Source organism: Triturus cristatus, chromosome 1_2, assembly GCF_964204655.1.
Source record: "Triturus cristatus chromosome 1_2, aTriCri1.1, whole genome shotgun sequence".
NCBI lineage: Eukaryota > Metazoa > Chordata > Amphibia > Caudata > Salamandridae > Triturus > Triturus cristatus.
The window spans coordinates 905,840,211-905,861,730 of record NC_140580.1 but is presented as its reverse complement, the minus strand read 5'-3'; the positions used below and the strand labels follow the sequence as shown (position 1 = coordinate 905,861,730).

At 46.3% G+C, this 21,520-nt stretch overlaps 1 protein-coding gene across 1 annotated transcript in view; it reads left to right on the top strand.

The window, feature by feature from the left end:
• Window positions 1-21,520, top strand: part of DDX20 (DEAD-box helicase 20) — a 298,858-nt gene that overhangs the window by 175,424 nt on the left and 101,914 nt on the right. Inside the window, exon 7 of the mRNA XM_085609637.1 lies at window positions 12,812-12,870. Within this exon, the coding sequence (XP_085465763.1) occupies window positions 12,812-12,870 (59 nt within the window). The remainder of the gene's footprint in view (window positions 1-12,811; window positions 12,871-21,520) is intronic.

The window sequence follows — 21,520 nt, the reverse complement described above, 5'->3', positions numbered from 1 at the left end:
ACCCAAATGCACACAGACTAGCAGTGTGATTCTAGACAAGCAACACTACTCCTTGTACTTTAGCAAAATTCATTCACTACTCTGGAAGGAGTAAGGGGTTTGCAGACAATCTACATATTTCAGTACTGCACTTTACTGTCAATGCCTGACTCATTTTATCAATGCATAAGCAAAGACTGGCTACTAATGCTACTAAATCTTGACAACATGACCGGTTTTAAAATAGTTATCTATCAGCAAATACATGATGTTACCAAATGCTTCTCTCACAGTGGTTCCCAAATGCACAAAGACCCAGTGTGATTCTAGACAAGCAACACTATCCCTAGGAGTTTCCCAAAACTTTTTGCCCTTTTTTTTTTTTTTCCTCTGTGCCCCCTTCCTTCTCTGTCCCCTTGCCTTCCGTTCCCGCCGCTGCGTCCCTGCGGACCCCGCCCCCTGTCTCCATTTGGCCGCCCCGCTCCCACCTCCCAACTGCTCCTCCCTCCCTCTGACCCTCATATGGAGGTCGTGCCGCTGGCGTGCCAAAGGCAAGCCCGTCTGCGCCCGTCCGCGCCTGGACCGCGCCCAGCGCCAGACCCCTGGCCCCCGCCGGTACCAGAGAACTCGACTGAGATACGACTACGCCACCCTCAACGCACTCAACACCGGACGACCACCTGCCTGCTACCGAGCCACGCCGAAGTGCACCCACGGACCCTTCACCTGTCAAGCCTGCAAATTCACCTGCCTCCGAACTTGCCCCCCGCCCGCCGAACCGAGTAACAACAACAACCACCTCAAGTGCATCCTCCTTAACACCCGCTCCGTCCACAAGCACGCCGTCGAACTCTGGGACCTCCTTGACACAACAGCACCAGACGTCACCTTCCTCACGGAAACCTGGATGAACGCCTCCTCAGCCCCCGACATCGCCATAGCCATCCCGGACGGCTACAAAATCACCCGGAAGGACCGCGTCAACAAAACTGGAGGAGGAATCGCCATCCTCTACAGGAACACCATCAGCGTCACGACCAACGCCGAAGGCACTCTCTCCGCCGCCGAACACCTACACTTCCAGATCCACACCGACCCCCAGACCACCCTCAGAGGAACGCTCATCTACAGACCCCCGGGCCTGCGCACGCAATTCAGCGAAACTATCGCCGACTTCATCAGCCCGCATGCCCTAGCCTCACCAGAATACATCCTCCTAGGGGACCTGAACTTTCACCTGGAGAAAAACGACAACAACACCACCACCCTGCTCGACAACCTCGCCAACCTCGGACTCAAGCAACTGGTGGACACGCCCACCCACCTCGGCCACACGCTCGACCCTATCTTCTCCGCCAGCAACCACGTCTCCTTCAGCCACTCCACCGGACTACTCTGGACCGACCACAGCTGCGTCCACTTCACCTTCAAGAAGACTACATCCCACCACCACATGCAACAGATCCCCCGCAGATGCTGGAGCAAAGTCACCGCAGACCAGCTAACCACATCACTGAGCCAGAACCCACCTGTCGACACCCCTGACACCAACGACGCAGCACACAATCTCGCACAGTGGACCACCAACTGCGCCGACGACCTCGCTCCACTGAAGAACCCCCCAGGCAAGACCGGCAACAGAAAAACCTCATGGTTCACAGACGCCCTCAAAGTCACAAAAAAATCATGCAGAACCCTCGAAAAAACCTGGCGGCACGAACGGACATCAGAAAACATGACAGCCCTCAAGAGCGTCACTCGCGAATACCACGAGATGATCCGCACCACCAAAAGGACATCGTTCAAAGAGCGGCTGGACAACAACACCCACAACAGCAAGGAACTCTTCAGCATCGTCAAAGAGCTCTCCAACCCCAGCGCCAGCAACAACGACATCACACCATCGCAAGACCTCTGCAACTCCCTCGCCACGTTCTTCCACCGCAAAATCGCAGATATACATGACCGTTTCGGACCGCAGACTCTGCCTCCAGCCACCAAACCAACGACCCCCAACACCACCCTCAGCGCATGGACCCCCATCAGCACTGAAGACACCACCCACGTCATGAACACTATCCACTCTGGCTCCCCCTCCGACCCATGCACTCATCATATCTTCAACAAAGCCGACACCATCATCGCACCCCACCTCCGGAACATCATAAACAGCTCCTTCACGTCAGCCACCTTCCCTGAGAGCTGGTAACACGCAGAGATCAACACCCTTCTGAAGAAACCCACAGCGGACCCCAAAGACTTCCAGAACTTCCGCCCCATCTCTCTCCTCCCCTTCCCGGCTAAAGTCATCGAGAAGACTGTCAACAAACAGCTGACTGCATTTCTCGAGGCAAACAACTCGCTCGACCCATCCCAGTCCGGATTTCGAGCCAACCACAGCACCGAGACCGCCCTCATCGCAGCCACCGATGACATCAGGACCCTGATGGACAACGGAGAAACAGCCGCTCTCATCCTCCTGGACCTCTCAGCAGCCTTTGATACCGTTTGCCACCGCACCCTAATAACCCGCCTCTACAACACTGGGATCCAAGGAAAGGCCCTGGACTGGATCACCTCATTCCTCTCCGGCAGAACCCAGAGAGTCCGCCTCCCCCCCCCTTCCGCGGCCACCGAGATCATCTGCGGGGTACCCCAGGGCTCCTCGCTCAGCCCTACCCTCTTCAATATCTACATGAGCCCCCTCGCCACCATCGCACGCAAACACAACATCAACATCATCTCCTATGCCGACGACACCCAACTGATACTCTCCCTCACCAAAACCAACCTCCAGGAAGGAATGAGAGATGTCGCAGAATGGATGAAGCACAGCCGTCTGAAGCTCAACTCGGACAAGACGGAGGTCCTCATCCTCGGACAATCCCCATCCGCCTGGGACGACTCCTGGTGGCCCACGGCGCTGGGCACCGCACCGACATCCACGGACCATGCACGATCTCCTGGGATTCACCCGGGACTCATCCCTCACGATGACCAAGCAAGTCAATGCCGTCTCGTCCTCATGTTTCATCACCTTGCGATTGTTTCGAAAGATCTTCCGGTGGATCCCCACCGAAACAAGAAAGACGGTCACCCAGGCCCTCGTCACCAGCCGTCTGGACTACGGGAACGCCCTATACGCAGGAACCACAGCCAAACTTCAGAAACGTCTTCAGCGCATACAGAACGCCTCCGCACGACTCATCCTCGACATCCCTCGCCACAGCCACATATCCGCCCACCTGAAAAACCTGCACTGGCTCCCCTTCAACAAGAGGATCGCGTTCAGATTGCTCACCCACGCACACAAAGCTCTCCACAACATGAGCCCCGAATACCTCAACAACCGCCTCTCGTTCTACACCCCCAGCTGCCAGCTCCGCTCCGCCAGCCTCGCCCTCGCCAGGGTCCCACGGATTTGCAGAACCACCGCCGGAGGAGGATCGTTCTCCTACCTGGAGGCCAAGACATGGAACTCCCTCTCCTCACACCTGCGACTGACCCAGGACCATCTCGCCTTCAGGAAACACCTCAAGACCTGGCTATTCGAGCAGTAGCAGCACCCCCCGCCCCCTCCCTTCAGCGCCTTGAGACCCTCACGGGTTAGTAGCGCGCTCTATAAATGTTATTGATTGATTGATTCACTACTGTGGAAGGGGTAAGGGAACTGCACACAATCTGCATATTTCAGTACTGCACTTTAGTGTCAAAGCCTGACTCATTTTATCAATGCATAAGCAAAGACTGGCTTCTAATGCTACTAAAACTTGACAACATGACAGGTTTTAAAACAGTTATCTGTCAGCAAATACACGATGTTACCAAATGCTTCTCTCGCAATGCTTACCCAAATACACACAGACTCGCAGTGTGATTGTAGACAGCCAACTATCCCTTGTACAAAATACATTTACTAGTCTACAAGATCTAAGGTGACTGCACACATTACAGAAACTTTTCTACTACACATTAGTACCAAAATGTTTCTCTCAAAATGATTCCTAAATGCACACAGACTCACTGTGTGATTCTAGACAAACACTATCCCTTTCACTATACCAAAACACATTTCTTAATCTACGAGTACTACATTTTAGTGTAGAAACATGACTCATTTTGCAAATTCATAAACAATGACTGGTTTCTAATTCTACCAAAATATAAAAACAGCAGAGTTATCTGTCTGCAAACACATGATAAACACAAATGCTTATCACAGAATGGTTTCTACATGCACAAACACTGTCGATAAGATTGTAGACAAAAAAAAGTACTCCCTGCACTTTAGCAGGAGAAATACATTAGTTTGATTAAAATCAAAATAGACCACATGCACCCCCTCACAATTAAATAACTCACCTTTCAAGTTGTTTTGTAGATTAAGAAGGATATCAGTCACACACCAGATTTTCTTATACAGAATCTCTGCATTGTGCACCTGTCAGCAAAACCAAAGAATGGCAAAGTTTCCCTCTCATTTTCCACACATATACATGTAAACATCAAATCACATTCCTTCCCACATTAATTCAAAAGCAAACACACATTTCTATTGGTTAAACATTTCAACCCTTTCCAAATGACATACATTTGAACCCTACCCCAATCTGCCTTCTGCCTGTTACCATAGAAACAGGTCATGGAACACTTAACTGAGCACACAGGTCACAAGTTCAGCACACAATGTTGCTAAGCAAAACAGCAAGTGTGCTTGACTTTTCAACATATTAGCTTATCATATATAATGTTCCTTTCAATCAGTTTTTGTTAGCGAATAAGAATCATGCGTTTAAAAAACAAACATGCACCCTAGTTTTCAGTGTAGAAGGTTGTCAAGCAACCACTGATTTCTGCATCTTAGCCACCATTTTAGAAAAATCTTACTTTTCAAACTGCCATTTCATTTACAGAGAAAATCTGAGTGCATCCAGACCTCCCTTCAAGATGCTTATAGTGTGGATTGTGGGACACAGCTATATTTTCTGGAGCCAAAGGTATGCAGAAAACAAAGGCATTCACAAAGACCTGGGTTTGCCAAATGTAGACATTAAATGGATTGGACATAGAGGGTTAAAGTGGCACCAATTGATGCCGTTGGTAAAATCCTTTATGCATCTCCTACACCCTGACCTCTTAATAGTCCACTGTGGTGGCAATGACCTAGGCACTTTGACTGGGGTAGGTCTGGAAATGCTTATGAAGGACACCTTTGGAGAATTGATTTCACTTTTCCCCAAAACTGCCTTTGTGTATTCTAACATATGCCAAAGGCAGAAAGGGAACTGGTCCAATCATTTTTGTCCACAGATTGAGAAAGCTAGGAAACATGTGAATAAATCTGTTTCTGCTTTTCTCCGAGACTATAGAATGGGGTCCATTTACAATAACAATCTGCGCTTTCATATGCAAGAGATGTATAGGAGAGATGGAGTACACTTTACTGATGAAGGAAGCAGAGTCTTCCTCAACAACTTTAGACTCTGTATAGGTACTTACTTATAAGTACCAAAAACTCTCAATGAACACAACGGCTCTTTTTAGAGCCACTCAAGAACGAAACACTTAAGCTTGATATTTATCTCCCAAAAATTTCAGGTTTTTTTCCTTGGAGTCGCGCACCCAACGCGTTGGGAACCGCGCACCCTACGCGAGAGAAATCGCGCACCCAACGCGTTAGGATGCGCGACTCCTAATTTTACCGTAAAAAAAATAAAATAGCCCCTATCACTAATTTTTATTATCCCCGGGGATCCCATCCCCCGGGGTTTATTAAAAAACGATGGGGACCGTGGGGGGAGCCCCAACGCCCCCACGGTCCCAGCCGGCTCCCCCCGTCCTTCGGGAGCCGGCATTGGTTTTCCACATGGGGAGCTGCTGACATGCAGCTCCCTGTGTGGAAAAGCAATATCGTTTGGATTTTGAAAGAGAGAGCAGGTTTTCCTGCTCTCTCTTTCAAAATCCAAACGAAGTTTGCTATGGGAGGGCGGGAGACTCCCGCCCTTTCATAGCAAACAGTGTCCTGGGGTGGGCACCCCAGGACACTGTAGGAGCCGGCCCTGGGGGGTGGCGGTCCCCAGGGTCCTCGAGGGCTCCAGGAGGGGGACCACGCAGCCCCCCTCACTCAAACAATAAAGCCCCGGGGGGTGGTGGTCCCCGGGGCTTGGGGGGGCCATTCAGCCCCCCCACACTCTCTATTTTCTAGCCCCGGGGGGTAGCAGTCCCCGGGGCTGGTGGGCCCCCCATTAATTTTTACAGATTTTGCCCCCCCCCCCGGGGGCTAATTATTAAGCCCTTCGCTGTGGCGGGAATTCCGCCGCAGCGCTGGGGGGTGTGGGGGGGCAGCGCGGTGGCGCTGTGCTCATGACGGAGCCACTCCGTCATGAGCCACGGTTGAGCTGTGCTCATGACGGAGCGGTTCCGTCATGACTCCGCCCAGTTGCATTGTCCCCCCGCACAGGCGGGGAAACAGTGCCGCGTGGGCGGAGCGGCCACCAACGGTCGCGGCATGACGGAACCGCTCCGTCATGAGCACACGGCAACCGTGACTCATGACGGAGCAGTTCCGTCATGAGCGGGGAAGGGGTTAAGGAAGCGCTTCGTTTTTTTGGGTGTTTTTTCGGCCGGATCCGCGCACCCTGCGCGCCTTTTGCCGTTTAAAAAAAAAGGGGGGGCTCCGGGGGGTCCTTCTGGGACCCCCTAAGCAACACTAGAGGGTCAGAGTATTTCTACCCTGCCCCCTTTACATCTTTCACACACTTATTTCCCTTACTTAATCAGCCTCGCTTCTACCGAGGCACAAAATGGCTGCCAACAGTTCCTGGTTTCGAATGTAGACAGACACTTAATAACCAATTATCATTCACGCGTGATCGGGAGGGTGCGCGCTCGGTTCGCAGAGGGTGCGCTCAGGGTGCGCATAGGGTGTGTGGAGGATCCGAGGCCATAGATATATCTATCATTTTAACTCTAATTTTCTCAGGAACTACTGAACAGATTTACACCATTTTTGCAAAAGGCACGAGTCTGAACTGAGGACTACCTCATTGCCAAATATGGTGTAATTCCGTTCAGCAGTTCGGGCTGTAGCTGCATCAACAAGTCCTACGGGAAATTGCATGGGGAAAACGTGTTTAGGGACCCCTTCTTTTTTCTCAGCACCCGCTTGATGAATCACAATGAAACTTTCAGGATAGGAGCGGACCGGAGCTGGCCAAAAGTTTGGAAAATTTCACGAAGACTCGTCAACCGGCGCCAGACTTATTGGGAATAGAATGTTGCGGATTTCCTGTGGAAAATAGGTCCTAACTAGAACTACCTACTGGCGACCGCCAGTAGTTAATATAAATACATAAATAAATATATATATATATATATATATATATATATCTCCACAGCTTCCATTTTTCCTTCGAGGCTGCCCACTTCTGGCGCCTGCCCCAAACAGTACAGACACGGACCTCAATTTCAGTGCAAATATTCAAATATCTTGCGTGCTCGTCGCCATAACGTTTCGGCTCCACCTGAGCCTTGTTCACACACACATATATATATATATATATATATATATATATTCACTGAAAAAACCATAGGTTTCACACATGTTATAGTTAGCTGGACATTTTACTGATAAAAAAACCAATGAAATTCCCCCGTTATAGTTAGTGCAGGCAACTATAACTCACGCAACCGCAATCCTCTGCTGATGCTAATACTGTATTTAGACACTTATTTGCCCATGTCTTCTTCCATTAAATTTTAGCTATACATATATTACAAATATTTTTTTTTCATAAAGACCCATATGTCATCAGCAGAGGATTGCGGTCGCGTGAGTTATAGTTGCCTGCACTAACTATAACGGGGGAATTTCATTGGTTTTTTATCAGTAAAATGTCCAGCTAACTATAACATGTGTGAAACCTATGGTTTTTTCAGTGAATTTGCAAGGTTTTTTAAATGCTAATTCCTAACTATAACGTGTGTGAAACCTATGGTTTTTTCAGTGAATTTGTACGTTTTTTTAAATGCTAAGTTACTTTACGCCATTCGTGGCGTGCGCGCCCACTTAACGCAGTTCGTTCCGTGCGCGCACAGTGAGCACGCGGTGCGCTTCGCGCACCGCGCGCCCACTTTACGCAGTTAGTGCCGTGCACGCACGGTGGGCACGCGGTGCGCTACGCGCACCGCGTGCCCACGTTACGCTGGATGCTCCATGTACGCACGATGCGCTTCGCGCACCGTGCGCACATGGAGGACATATTATGCGCTTCGTTGTGAAAGGTAATGTTTGATTTTTTTAATATTTTGAAGATGCCATGCACAAATGGTGCCCTTGAGCACGATTTGCACACGGGGTGTGGAGAGTGTGGGTAATAATTTTTTTTTATACGTTTTTTTACCGTACGCGTACGGTAAGCGTAATCTGCGATTTTTCAAAAAAAATTAAAATTGAATTTTTGGCCTTGGGGGTACTGAGGGGATACCTTCATCATGGCTAGGTGGTTGGGAGCAGTCTAAACAGCCCCTTTACATGTTTTTTGCCTTTGTTTTTCCTCCTCCCCCTCAGAGTGCGAGATAGAAAATAGCGGCCGCCGCTTCCTGGTTTCGACCGATTCGAATGTTTACTAAGATCTAACAGCCAATCAGAATCGCGCTCGCGCACTGCACCGTACGCGTACGGTAAGCTTACCGTAAGCGCACGGTAAGCGCACCGTAAGCTGCCACAGATATATTGATTTAAAGGCTATTTTCTCAGGATCTACTGAACAGATTTACACCAAACCTACAAAAGGCACTTCCTTGACCTGTAGACTACCTCTCTGCCAAATTTCAAGTAACTCTGTTCAGCCGTTCGGTCTGTAGCTGTGTCTAAAGGTCCTATGGAAAAATGCATGGGAAAAACGCGTTTTGGGACCCCCCTTTTTTCTCAGCCCCCGCTTGACGAATCCCCCCGAGACTTTCAGGGTAGGAGCGGAGCATAGCGCCCCACCTATTTTGAAAATTTCGCGAGGATTCGTCGACCGGCGCCAAAGTTATTCCAAATAGAATGTTGCGGATTTCCTATGGAAACGTGGTCCTAACTATAACTATCTACTGGCGACCGCCAGTAGATAATACACACACGTTTTTTTATATTCCACTGACAAAACCAAAGCTTCCAGGGACATTATAGTAAAGCTGACATTTCACTCTTGCAAATCCACAGAAATTCAGCAGTTATAGTTACCTCAGCTAACTATAACTCTCCCCCGCAATGCACTGCTTCTGACCTCACATATTACATCCCTCATGACATGGTCACTGACCTCACTCTTGACATCTCAAGTGACCTCACTGATGACCTTCCTGATGACATCATCCACTTGCATTCCTAATATAAGATCTCATACACCCAATCACGCACAACCACTCATATACACATTCACAGACCCTTTCAAACAATTGCACACCTACTCACTGATCCATAGAAGCACTAACTCATCAACTCACCAATACAGCCACTAGCAACCAGTAAGTCGCATATAACCACTGATGTACATATTCCGTCACCAATACAGGCAATCTGACATCTAGTTATGCACACATACAGACACTTACACACCTACTCATACAACAACTCACACACTGATTAACTTACTCATACATGTACAGACACACCTATTTACTCACCTATAAAATCACTCACACAGCTGCTGACTCACTCACACACACCAACTATCTTACTCGTACATATACGAACACATGTACTCACTGACCTCTACAGTCATTGTCACAAGCACATAGTGTCTCGTATATCTCTCTCTCACACTCACTCACCTATAAAGCCACTTACATAGCCATTCACTCATCATAGAGCCACTCATACAGCCACTCAGTCGCCCATATATCCACTTACACACCCATTAACATACCCATGCAGCCACTCCTATTTCCTTTCACTCACCCATAGAGACACTTACATAAGTGTTCACTCACCCATACAGTCTATTATGCACCTGCTCATTCAACATTTGCAGCCACTGACACACTGGAACAATCAAACACGCACCCACTCAATCACCCACTCATTCTCCATTGCAGCCACTTACAGAGACAATCCCCAAGCCATGCACATTCTCACACACCTACTCACTTACTCATACACCCACTAAGGCACCAATTGCTCACCCATACAAGCGTGACCTCCAAAGACCTCTTAGCATTCCCGCTGTGTGGGACTTACTGGAGGTAACGGGAGGAGTTGTTTGCCCCCAAGGACTCTCAGCAACCAAGGGACTTCATCCCCAAACTAGTATGCACCAGGAGGTACGTTTGGAAAGTGGTGAAGAAAGGGGGCGTGGCTTCCAAAGGCCTCTAAGCAATGCCGCAGTCTGGAACATACTGTACGTAACAGGAGGTGTTCCTGGCCCCATAGACCCTCAGCTTCCAATGGTACTTCATCCCCCAACTACCAGTGGGCCAGGAGACATGTTTGCATAGTAATGGAGAAAGGGGGCGGGGCTTCTGGAGACTTGCCGATTCCGCGTTTTTTAATTTTTGTACGTGGGGGGGGGGGGGGGGGGCGCATGGCCATCCCTTCCCTAGGCCAAATTAGGTAATGGAGACCCCATTCCCTGGGGCCGGGCCTTTATTAGTGGGGGAGAGGCGCCGCACGGCCCCCCTTTCCTGGTCCGATATAGGCCCCGGTGACCCTCTCTCCTGGGGGACCTGCCTTCTCTTCTAATTTTTTTTTTTTTTTTTTTTTTTTAGAGTAAAAGGGAGGGGGGGGGGCGGGGCTGCGTGTCCCCCCTCCCGGGCAGAATTTCCCCAAGGGACCCCATCCCTGGGGCCCGGCCTGTACTGTGGGTCCCTGGTCCCACCCAGGGCATCCACTTAGTTACTTTGGGGACCACGGGTGGAACCTCAAGCCCCCCACGGTCCTTGCCGGCTCCCCGCCTCCTGAGGAAGCTGGCATTTGTTTGACACAGAGAGCTGCTCACATGCAGCTCCCTCTCTGTCAAAGCATTTGTGCTTCAGTTTCAGCAAATGAGAGCAAAATGCTCTCGCTTGCTCAAAGTAGAGCACTGTTTGCAATGGCTTGACAGGAGTGGTAAAGCTCCGACCAAGCCATAGCTAACTATCTATATATCCTTGTAGTGGACACCCTGGGATATAGCAGAATCCGGTCCGGAGGGGTGGTGGTCCCCAGGACCATCTTTGGCTCCAGGTGGGGGGACGCGTTCTCTGGGGGGGGGGGCGGGGAGACTTTGGCATCGTTTGACCAATTTGCATGACATTTTCCCAAAAAGGTGTCTGGGAGTACCATGGTCATGAAGGTTTTGGGGACGATCCGTGCAGTGGGGACCAAATATTTGGGGTGCGAAATAAGGTTGCGCTAATAATGTTAATTCCCATTGGAACCTTCAGCCACACCTACAGCCTGGATCGCTGAACTGACTTACACCAAATTTGGCATGGAGGTAGATGTCGGTTCAAGGAAGTGCCTTTTGCTTTTTTGGTGTAAATCCATTCAATAGTTGATGAGAAATTTATAAATGTATATATATCCATCTCTCTAGAGGAACACCAGAAGTGACAGCCTGGCACAGTGCAACGGAGAAAGATGAACAATCTTGAGCATGATCTGCAAAACAAGATATTCAAAGCTAGGGCTTTCTTGCAGATCCCACTGTTAAAGATACGAGAGACCATATGGAAAGCTATGGATAGGTCAAGTAGGATCAGTGCCTCCCACGTCCAAAAACGGGAGAGAGATAGTAAGATGCACAGTTTATGTACCATGGCTGCAGCAATAAAAACAGACTACAAGCCATGAAGAAGGTTATTGTCTTCGAGAAAGGTATAAAGCTGTGTATTGACTGCTTTTTCGAGAAGTTTGGCAGGAAAACTAAGGAGAGAAATGCGCTGGTAATCAAGTTGGAGAGAATCGTCAGCTGAAGGTGTTTTAGAGTTGAGGAATATCTGACTGAAGCTAGTCTCCTTATTTATTTACCGCAGTAATCTGTAGCCTGAGGTACCTGACACCAGAAGAGGATAGGTCATCCGCTCCGAGCTTTTTTTCTCTGCTCTAGGAGCAAACATGCGCCTAGAGCACGTCCTGTGGATTTCCAAACAGTCAAGTGCCCTGGAGAAAGAACAGAGAGAAGACCACAGAAAGCTAAATTAAGCCTAGTTGGCATCGTTTCCTTGCTATAGAAGGACTTTTGTCTTTACGGTGTTCACTTAATCCACTGACTAAACTCTGATGCAAGTCAAATGGGTGCTTCACCAACATGGTTTACTTGGGGATGCAGATGCCTGCCCTGTGTGTAGTGAGTGAATGAGAAATGGACGATAACGGGAACCATAAAAGTCCCTAATTATCAGTTTGTGTATTTGTATTGCAATATGCTTCTTTTCTGTTACAAACAGGCCAAGATAGCACTGACGTCAAGAGGGTGTGTTTTATAAGCCTCCTAAAGTGTTGATGCCCCACAACAGTACTTTTTCAAGTCATATTAAACAAGTAGCTAGAATTGTTACTATGGCTGAGACTGCAGACAGAACAGGAAAGATTAAAATTAATCCGGGATCAAATGTGACATTAGTGCCTTCTATTGACGCAGAAGCCAAAGGAGAACATGTGCCCTGTGCATATGACAAGGGGTGTGACTGAAGTAATAAATACTGCTTGAGTCATATCACTTGTGAAACCAGACCGTATTCGTAGGTTGCTGTCCGCACTGTTTCAACACAAAGCTTCATGTAACACAAACTGTCATCCTAGGGTAGAATTTGCGCCTTCTTAAAAAAAAAATGTTCATCTTTCATTTTTATTTCCTCCTTTTAGGGCTCAGCATCTGGCTGATATCCTTACCGCGAAAGGATTTCCCGCTGTGTGTATATCTGGTAAGGATCTTTCAAGGCATTTGGGTAGTTTCTTTGTCAGGAGAAAGATGTTTTGTATTCAAATTCTGAAATGTATAAAAATGCTGTAATGCTTGTGTTTAGGTCACGCTACAGTTTTAAGTGTCTATTCCAGGTGTCTCCAACCAGTCGATCGCGAGCTACTAGTAGTTCACAGACACCTCTAAAGTAGCTCATAGCCGTGAGTTCATTTTTAAATAAGCACAGAGTCATTTACTTTTAAAGTTAAGGGGAAGGCTTTGTTTATTTTACATTATGATCTTCAGGCTGCAGACAGCAGGGCCTGTTAATAAGCTGTGCTGGGGTCAGATTTATGGCCCAGGGCACAGAGGTGAAGCACTGAGGTATGTAAATCTTGAATAAAAGCCCTTGTCAATTGGCTATTGGAGCATGAGAACAAAATGATGTTTCTGAATGCTTTTAAATGAGAGAAAATGAAAAGTTAACTTTATGATTGAAATAGAAAAGTATGTTTCTGTGAAACACTAAATCAATGTTTTCCTTCACTTTCTATTGAGCCAATTACGTTGTTAATATTTTATGAAGCATGTTTCTTCACTTTAAATTCTTCCTATAATCCACATGACTGTATTTTTTATTATAAATATGACAGTGTCTACAGGCTGTTGGGATCAAAATACCTGCTGTTTGATGCAGCACTTTGAAATGGGAGACAATGTAAATGATGAGTTTTATGGAATACATATTAAGTTAACTTTAACTCTTCAGTTTAGTTTTCTCCCATTTCAAAGTGTGGCATTTACACACAGCAGGCATCTTGCTCACAGTGACTGGTAGACACTGTCATATTTATAACTGAAAAATACAGCCATTTTTTTAAGTGGGAGAAATTTAAAGTGCAGAAAAATGTTCCATATTCCGAACACTTTTTGCACAAACATTTTCTGCGCTTTAGATTTCTCCCATACATTTTTTTTGTATGTTTGTGTTATAGATATTACGGTTGCAAAAACAACAGTTGATGGACAGAATGCAGAATAATGTCATACATTCACCCCAGTACAGAGATCTGGGCCTAAATCCATCGTTTTTTTGCTCACCATGCCGTTCCAGTTCGAACCCAGCCATATGCAAATCAGTCTTGACCATGTGCCTCATGGGAACAGTCCAGCCCGAACTGCCAAGCCAGGTCCTCCCTGGAGTGGAACCAAGCATCCTAGGACCGGTTTCGGGGTTTCACCCCTCTTCAGCCAGGATAGCTTGATTCCAGTGGCACGGAGAGCAAGGGACCCAGGTCTGGGCATACCCTTCCCACTCGGGGTGACAAATGCAAAAACAGTTGATGGACAGAATGTAGAACAATGTCATACATTCACCCCAATACAGAGATCTGGGCCTAAATCCATCGTTTTTTTTGCTCACCATGCCGTTCCAGTTCAAACCCAGCCATATGCAAATCAGTCTTGACCATGTGCCTCATGGGAACAGTCCAGCCCGAACTGCCAAGCCAGGTCCTCCCTGGAGTGAAACCAAGCATCCTAGAACTGGTTACGGGGTTTCACCCCTCTTCAGCCAGGATAGCTTGATTCCAGTGGCATGGAGAGCAAGGGACCCACGTCTCTCCATGCTGGGGGTGAATGTTTTGCCAATGTGCAACATTCCGTCCATCATCTTGTGCGTTTTGCATAGATGTAACAGTGCCACATGGCGAAAGGTATGTTCTGTGACACAGGTACATACAACCCACTCTCATTCATCCATACACATATCCCATTCATACACACACAAGTTCATACATCCCCAAAGACAACACTCTCACTGACACATGTGGTAGCCCTGTCATAGTGCCACTAGTCAAATTATCTTGTTCAAACTTTAGTCTTTTGGCTCTATGGACATTAGGCTTAGATTTTATAAAACTGTCCATTTACCGCAAGTGGCTTGGCCTTCAGTAGCTCACAATGATTTCCACTGAAGTAGCTCTCAGTACAGAAAAGGTTTGAGGACCCATGTCTATTCTGAGGGTTTTCGTCTTCAAAACATCAAAAAGTATGCAGAAGTTTACATAAAGAATTGGCTTTGGGTCAACCATCTGCAGCCAGTGGTTTGTTGTTGCTTGTAAGTTGAGGATGGTTGTATTGTCCCTTTTGTAAAAAGGATGGTAATTTGTGTTCTCGTTACAATTTGTGATGGGCTCAAGTAGTTATTTTGCTTAACTGCAGATGCGACATGACTTTTAGCTTGAAAATGAGACTGCAGTTTGTGTTCTTTGATGTATTTACTTTGCTGGCACAACATTTTAATTGCTTGTTTATGGCTTTACAGTTTGGATGCCTAAGACATTCGGAAACGATCATATGCGAAGCCAAAGGTCTCAGCAATTTGAGCGCTTTTATCGTTGTCAATTTTAATGTCTTTTTGCCATGCTTTATGGAGTGGAGTGGAGTGGATGTATGTGGTGTGGAGTAGAATTGTGTGGCGGGGAATTGTGTGGTGTTGAGTGGAGTTGTGGAGTGGAATTATGTGGCATGGTGTGCAGAGGAATTGTGGCTAGTAATTATGTGTTATTGAATGTAGAATTATGTGGAGTGGGATTGTATGTCATGGAGTGTAATTATGGGTTTTGCTGTTGAATTTTGTAGCATGATTCTGAATTCTGTAGATTGGATTGTATGTGGTGTGTAGTTGAGTTGTGGCTGTGGACTGAAGTTATGTGTTGTGGAATCGAATTGTGTGGCATTGAGATGTGTGCAATGGAACTGTGGCAGCGAATGAAAGTATGTTGAGTGGCATGGTGTGGAGTATATTTATGTGGAGTGTTGCTATGTGGCATAGAGTGGATTTATACTGAGTGGATTTATGCGGTATGGATTAAAGTAATTTTGTGGAGTCGAATTATGTGGTGTTGAGTGGTATTATGTGGAGTGTAATTATGTTGCATGGTGTGGAATTGAATTGTGTGGCATTGTGTGGAATTATGTGGCAAGATGTAGAGTGGAAATATGTGGCATGCTGCGGAGTTGAATTTTTTTAAATGTAATTGTGTTTGAGTTGAGTGGGTATATATGAAGTGTAAATATGTGGCGTGAAGTGTAATTAACTAGGTTGAAGTGGAATTATGTGTAATGGAATTATTTGGAGTTGAATTGTTGCGTGGAGTGGTATAATGTGAAGTGGGATTATGTGGCCTGAAGCGAAGTGGAAATATGTGCAGTTGAATTTTTGGGGATTATAATTATGTAGCATGAAGTGGAATGAGGTGGACTAGATTTGTGTGTAGTTGAATTGTGTTGCATGGAATTATGAAAGGTTTAAAAGTGTTTTGTGTATAGTTGAATTATGCAGTGTGGATTTGTGCGTTGTGGAATTATGTGACACTTATTTGTGTGGTGTTGTGTTGAATCATGTGGAGTTGAATAGTTGTTGTCCTCACCGGCCAGCTTGTTCAGTGATCTCTGCTGGACATAGATTGCTGCAGGCAGCATATCTACTGCAATGTTGGTGGGGATCCTTCATGGGGAGTGAGACGACATTGGAGTTTTAAACATGCATTGGCATGAGAGGCAGAACAAAGTTATGTTATTACTCCTGATAAACCATGGCAGCAGCAGCTTGTGTGCAGTGATGCTCTATAAATTATGAGCATCTGCAGCCATTAAAGAAGAAATTAACTTCATTTTTGGTTTCCTGTCTAGAAACGGTGTGTGGGGTGATTAAAGAAATAAAAGAGAGGGTGGTGAGTGAGGAGGGGGGGAGATAAAGAGAATACACATCTATGCAAGTGCACAGACAGCAAACCCTGGGCTATGATGCCAGCAAAAATTCCTATACAAAAGAAAAGCGTCACCTGCACTGGCCATCCCTTTCCCCCTGCTATGCACATCTTGCCACTCCCACCCCATGCTCACATTACAACACATCAAGTGCTTAGGTGAGATCCCTGTCTTCAGGCAAGGATATCACCTCGGTGGCACCAGTCTACAAGAAAACAAAGGGTGGGGGCAGGGAGGGTCGCTGAAACCGTTCAGAGGCGGGCTGGCTCGGGCTGGTCCTGGGCCTCTCAGAACGGGTCATAAAAATCACATTCTCGGATGCTTAGCATTCAACCATGGCTCGTTCTTAGCACCTGATGGTGGCTCAGATCAAAGTAGGCGCTTTACAAGCGTAATATGCTGCACGGAAAAAAATACAGAAACACAACATCCAGGAAATCGTTAACACTAAGGGAATGAAATACTAAGTAAAACGTCAAACACAAACAGGAACTAAATCGCTGATTTTTCATTAATTATTTAGAAATCGATCATGTTTATGTCAGAATAAAGGGCATGACGTTAGAGCTTGATAAGGACCCGTTGCAACATCCTCTGCGACCCGGGGGATCCGGCCCATTTAAAGCCCTGGCTGAGGGGTCACTTCAGAGAAATCCCTGTTCTGGAATGGGGCTGAGCAGGACGTTTGTGGCGAGGAAGGAGACTCATGGTTCCTGCGCCTTGTAGCGTGTCTTTTCCCTGCTAGTGGAGGTGCGTGCTTCGGTTATGCTTCTGGGCTTCAGTCCTGTCCAGATCTGCGCATCCGAGCATTTCACATTGTAAGTACCATGGATGCGTTGGTGAATGCTTTGCAGACACGTTCGGGTGAACTCTGTACTTTTGGTGACCATCATTTGTGAACGCAGCGCCCCGAAAGTGAACTCACCAGTTAATGCAGGGTGACCAACTGGCATGGTTGCAAATTCAGGAGGGTAAGTGTAAAAATTCAGGACAAAGGTTCAAAATTCAGGACGAAAATTCAGGACAGATCAAAATTCAGGTCAACTCTTCAGAACAAAAGGTATGTTTTACAGACACATCAAAAGAAGTTGCGCAATAGTATAAAAGTAAGTAAATAGACTACCACTTAAGTGCAAGTCAAAATAAGTTTATATTGGGTTGAGACAATCGTGCACTTCACGTTTTTTTTGGTATGCGCACAGCTTTGAGCAACTGTGTAGGTCTTTGAGGTATTTCATACGATAATAATCTATTTATATGGTTACTGCACTGGGTTGTCCAGTCTGATATTTTGTTTACAACTCATGGTCGTGAACAGACATGTATGTTGAGAGAAGTGCTCAGGAAGATCTGCTTGAATAGACTTTGTTACTAGCATCTCATATTTGAGTGCCATTGTGAGATGTAACGCGGCAAGCATAGGTGAACTAAAGGGAGGATTGCTGTGATGAACCCACTATAGGGAACGCATTATGGGTGTTTCATCAAGTGGAACTTAAAATATGGAATCTGACTTTAATTATGGGGGCTTCTCAGAGAGTTGCACTAGCTGACGGAAGTCACAAAGGTGCTTTTCCCTGCAACTTTCGTAAAGAAGGCACTGTCAATACACTAATACATAGTTTTATATTTGACACCTTGCCTATTGTTACAAACAAAATATACATCTCAAGCACAGCTTATGGCACTATGAGGCTTTCTCTAAAACCTTACACCTAAAACAAAGCATGCAAACATTTACAATTACTAGTGTAACATTCAAGTAGCAGTTGGGTGTCACTCACTCATCCATCATCCATCCACCCTTTCACCCAATCCATCCTCACTCATCCACCCACTCTCCCACTCATGAATTCCATTCACTCATCCATCCAACCATTTACCCAAGCCACCCTTTCACTCATCCATCCATCCATCCATTCACCCTTTCACTTATTAATTCATCAATCCATCCATCATTTCTCTCATCCATCCACCCATTCACTCGCCCATCATCCACCCTTTCATTCATCAATCCATCCTTTTACTGATCTATCTTTCATAATTGGTGGTGTGAAGGGTGGGATCCTCCAGGACAGCACACACATGCACACACTACTGTTCTTTCACATCCCCTACTGCTCACCTTTACTGCACGATCAAATCTTTTCTACTGCTGCCTGAAGTCAGTCTGGTATTTTTCTAAATGGCCCTTGTATTTTTATTGGAGCGGTTTGTGTTTATTCTTGTATACAGACAGAAAAGCACAAACATTTCTCTATCCATCTCTTTCATTACAGACAATAAAAACAACTCATTGATTTAAATTTCTTTAACAGTTCCATGGCAAGATAAAGCATTGTCCGTTCCTTTCACACTACAAAATGAAATGGCACCGGAGAGTAACAAGACCTCACAATTTATGGAACACAAGCAGGTACATTTGTTAGAATATGTGCGTCTTCTTATGAGAGAAGGGCCAGATTATGCTTTCAACTGCACGGATCCCCTTCTTGCATTTTTTCCAGGACTGAAACCCCCCCCCCAGGGTAACCCCACTGCCTTCACTGTGTGCCCCAACTTCAAGAGGAGACTTCTTTTAACCCCGCAGTGCTCTTATGCTTCTCCTACCATGTGCGCCATATTTAAACTTCAACTTTACCTTCCGCTCGGCTCCTCAGTGATTTTGAGCTAAGGTGCTTTAGAGGTTCAAGGTGAGAAGTATGCTGTAGCAGCAGCTCAAACTGGCCATTGTCATTCTGTATGTGGCAATCAGCCACAGACAGAATGACAATGGGCAGGAGGGGCTGTGAGGAGGAGTGCAAGGCGCCCCATCAGGGAGTTGAGGTCTCTGGCAGGGAACAGCTCTGCTCCCTGCAGGGACCAGAATTACAGACAAAAGGCATCCGTAAAAGCATGGGCGTCCACGGGGGGGGGACAAAGAGGGTTGCTCCGGGGGGGGGGGGGCAAGCGCCCCTCCTTGCCCCCACCCTGCGAACGCCCATGAATCCACAATTGGAACACAGAAAATGACCCATTTCTATCTGTGAATTTTTTAGATTCAAGTGAAAGCAGTTGTGAAAGTCAAAGCACGCAAGTTGCGATGTGAGAGTCTGGGACGGTGTCGGCACTGCCCACGAATGAATACTACTGCTGGGGGATGAAAGCAGGGAACAGAAACTATTGAAAACTGGGAAAGGGGAAGAAGAGGGACGCCGCAGAGGAAGACAGAACTCCAGGGTCAGCAGCTATCTGCTATAAAATAACAATGTGGCACCATGGCAGCTGCATCTAAAGGGAAATTACCCAAGAGATAAAGACACACAGCGCCAGAGCACCCGCTTCAGGGAAGTGCGCAATATTCCAGCAGCTGCAGTGAGGGAGAGAACCCGGCCCTAGAGACGCTCCGGGGTAAAGAATGTGGCGCCCGAGCAGCCGCTCTGGAAGAGAATGCGGCACCTAAGAAGATATTGACTAAATCAATGTGGCACTGAAAAAGTGCTAGGAAAGAATCATTCCTGTGCACGAGCTGCTGCTTCCGAGAAAGAACGTGACACCCGAGTAGCCGCACTCATCCAGGTAACATGGGTTCGGAGAGGCCACCATTAAGAAATAGGCGGCTCCCAAAGTAAACAGTACCGTGAACGAGAAAGCAGGTACGATTCCCAAAAGGCAATTAATAGGTTGTAAAAAATATCAAATACAAAAATATCGACTCCCTATTTATAAACAGGTAAGTACAATAATAGCAAAGTAAAAAAATATCGACTTAAAAAATATATATAACTTGAATAAAATATATTAAAAAATATTAATATTTTTAACAAAATAAATTACATTTACTATATATTTTAGCTAAATATAATAGAAAAATATAAACACAGAAATGTGTACATTTACATATATATACTTAAATAAATGTTATTAACTATTATCTTTATTTATAATCTTTTTAAATTATATAAAATATATACATAGATCTATAATTTAAAATGAAACATTCTAGAATTAATTAACACATTAAACTATTAAAAGAAAAATAAAACATACATTTCGCAACACAATAAATACAACAGTAGGGAAAATGTTGGATAGCGAAGGGGTAAAAATTACTATTCCCGCTCCAGTGAGTGCAAAAGCAGGGAAAGTCATGGATAGCGGAGGGGTAAAAATTACTATTTCCACTCCAGTGAGTGGAACAGTAGGGAAAGTGTTGGATAGCGGAGGGGTAAAAATTACTATTCCCACTCCAGTGAGTGCAAAAGCAGGGAAAGTGCTGGATAGCGGAGGGGTAAAAAGTACTATTCCCACTCCAGTGAGTGCAAAAGCAGGAAAGTGCTGGATAGCGGAGGGGTAAAAATTACTATTCCTACATCAGTGAGTGGGACAGTAGGAAAAGTGTTGCATAGCGGAGGGGTAAAACTTACTATTCCCACTCCAGTGAGTGCAAAAGCAGGGAAAGTGCTGGATAGCGGAGGGGGTAAAAATTACTATTCCCACTCCAGTGAGTGCAAAAGCAGGAAAAGTTTTGGATAGCGGAGGGTTAAAATTACTATTCCCAATCCAGTGAGTGCAACAGTAGGGAAAGTGTTGGATAGCAGAGGGGTAAAAATTACTATTCCCACTCAAGTGAGTGCAAAGCAGGGAAAGTGTTGGATAGCAAAGGGTTAACAATTACTATTCCCACTCCAGTGAATGCAAAAGCAGGGAAAGTGTTGGATAGCGGAGGGGTAAAAATGACTATTCCCGCTCAGTGAGTGTAAAAGCAGGGAAGGTGTTGGATAGCGGATGTGTAAAAATTACTATTCCCACTCCAGTGAGTCCAACAACCTAGGCCGATGCCCGGCGGAGCTGTCATATGCAGCTATAGAGGATTCTGTCCTTGGTTTCACCCCTTCGGCCGTCACCTACCCAGCCGG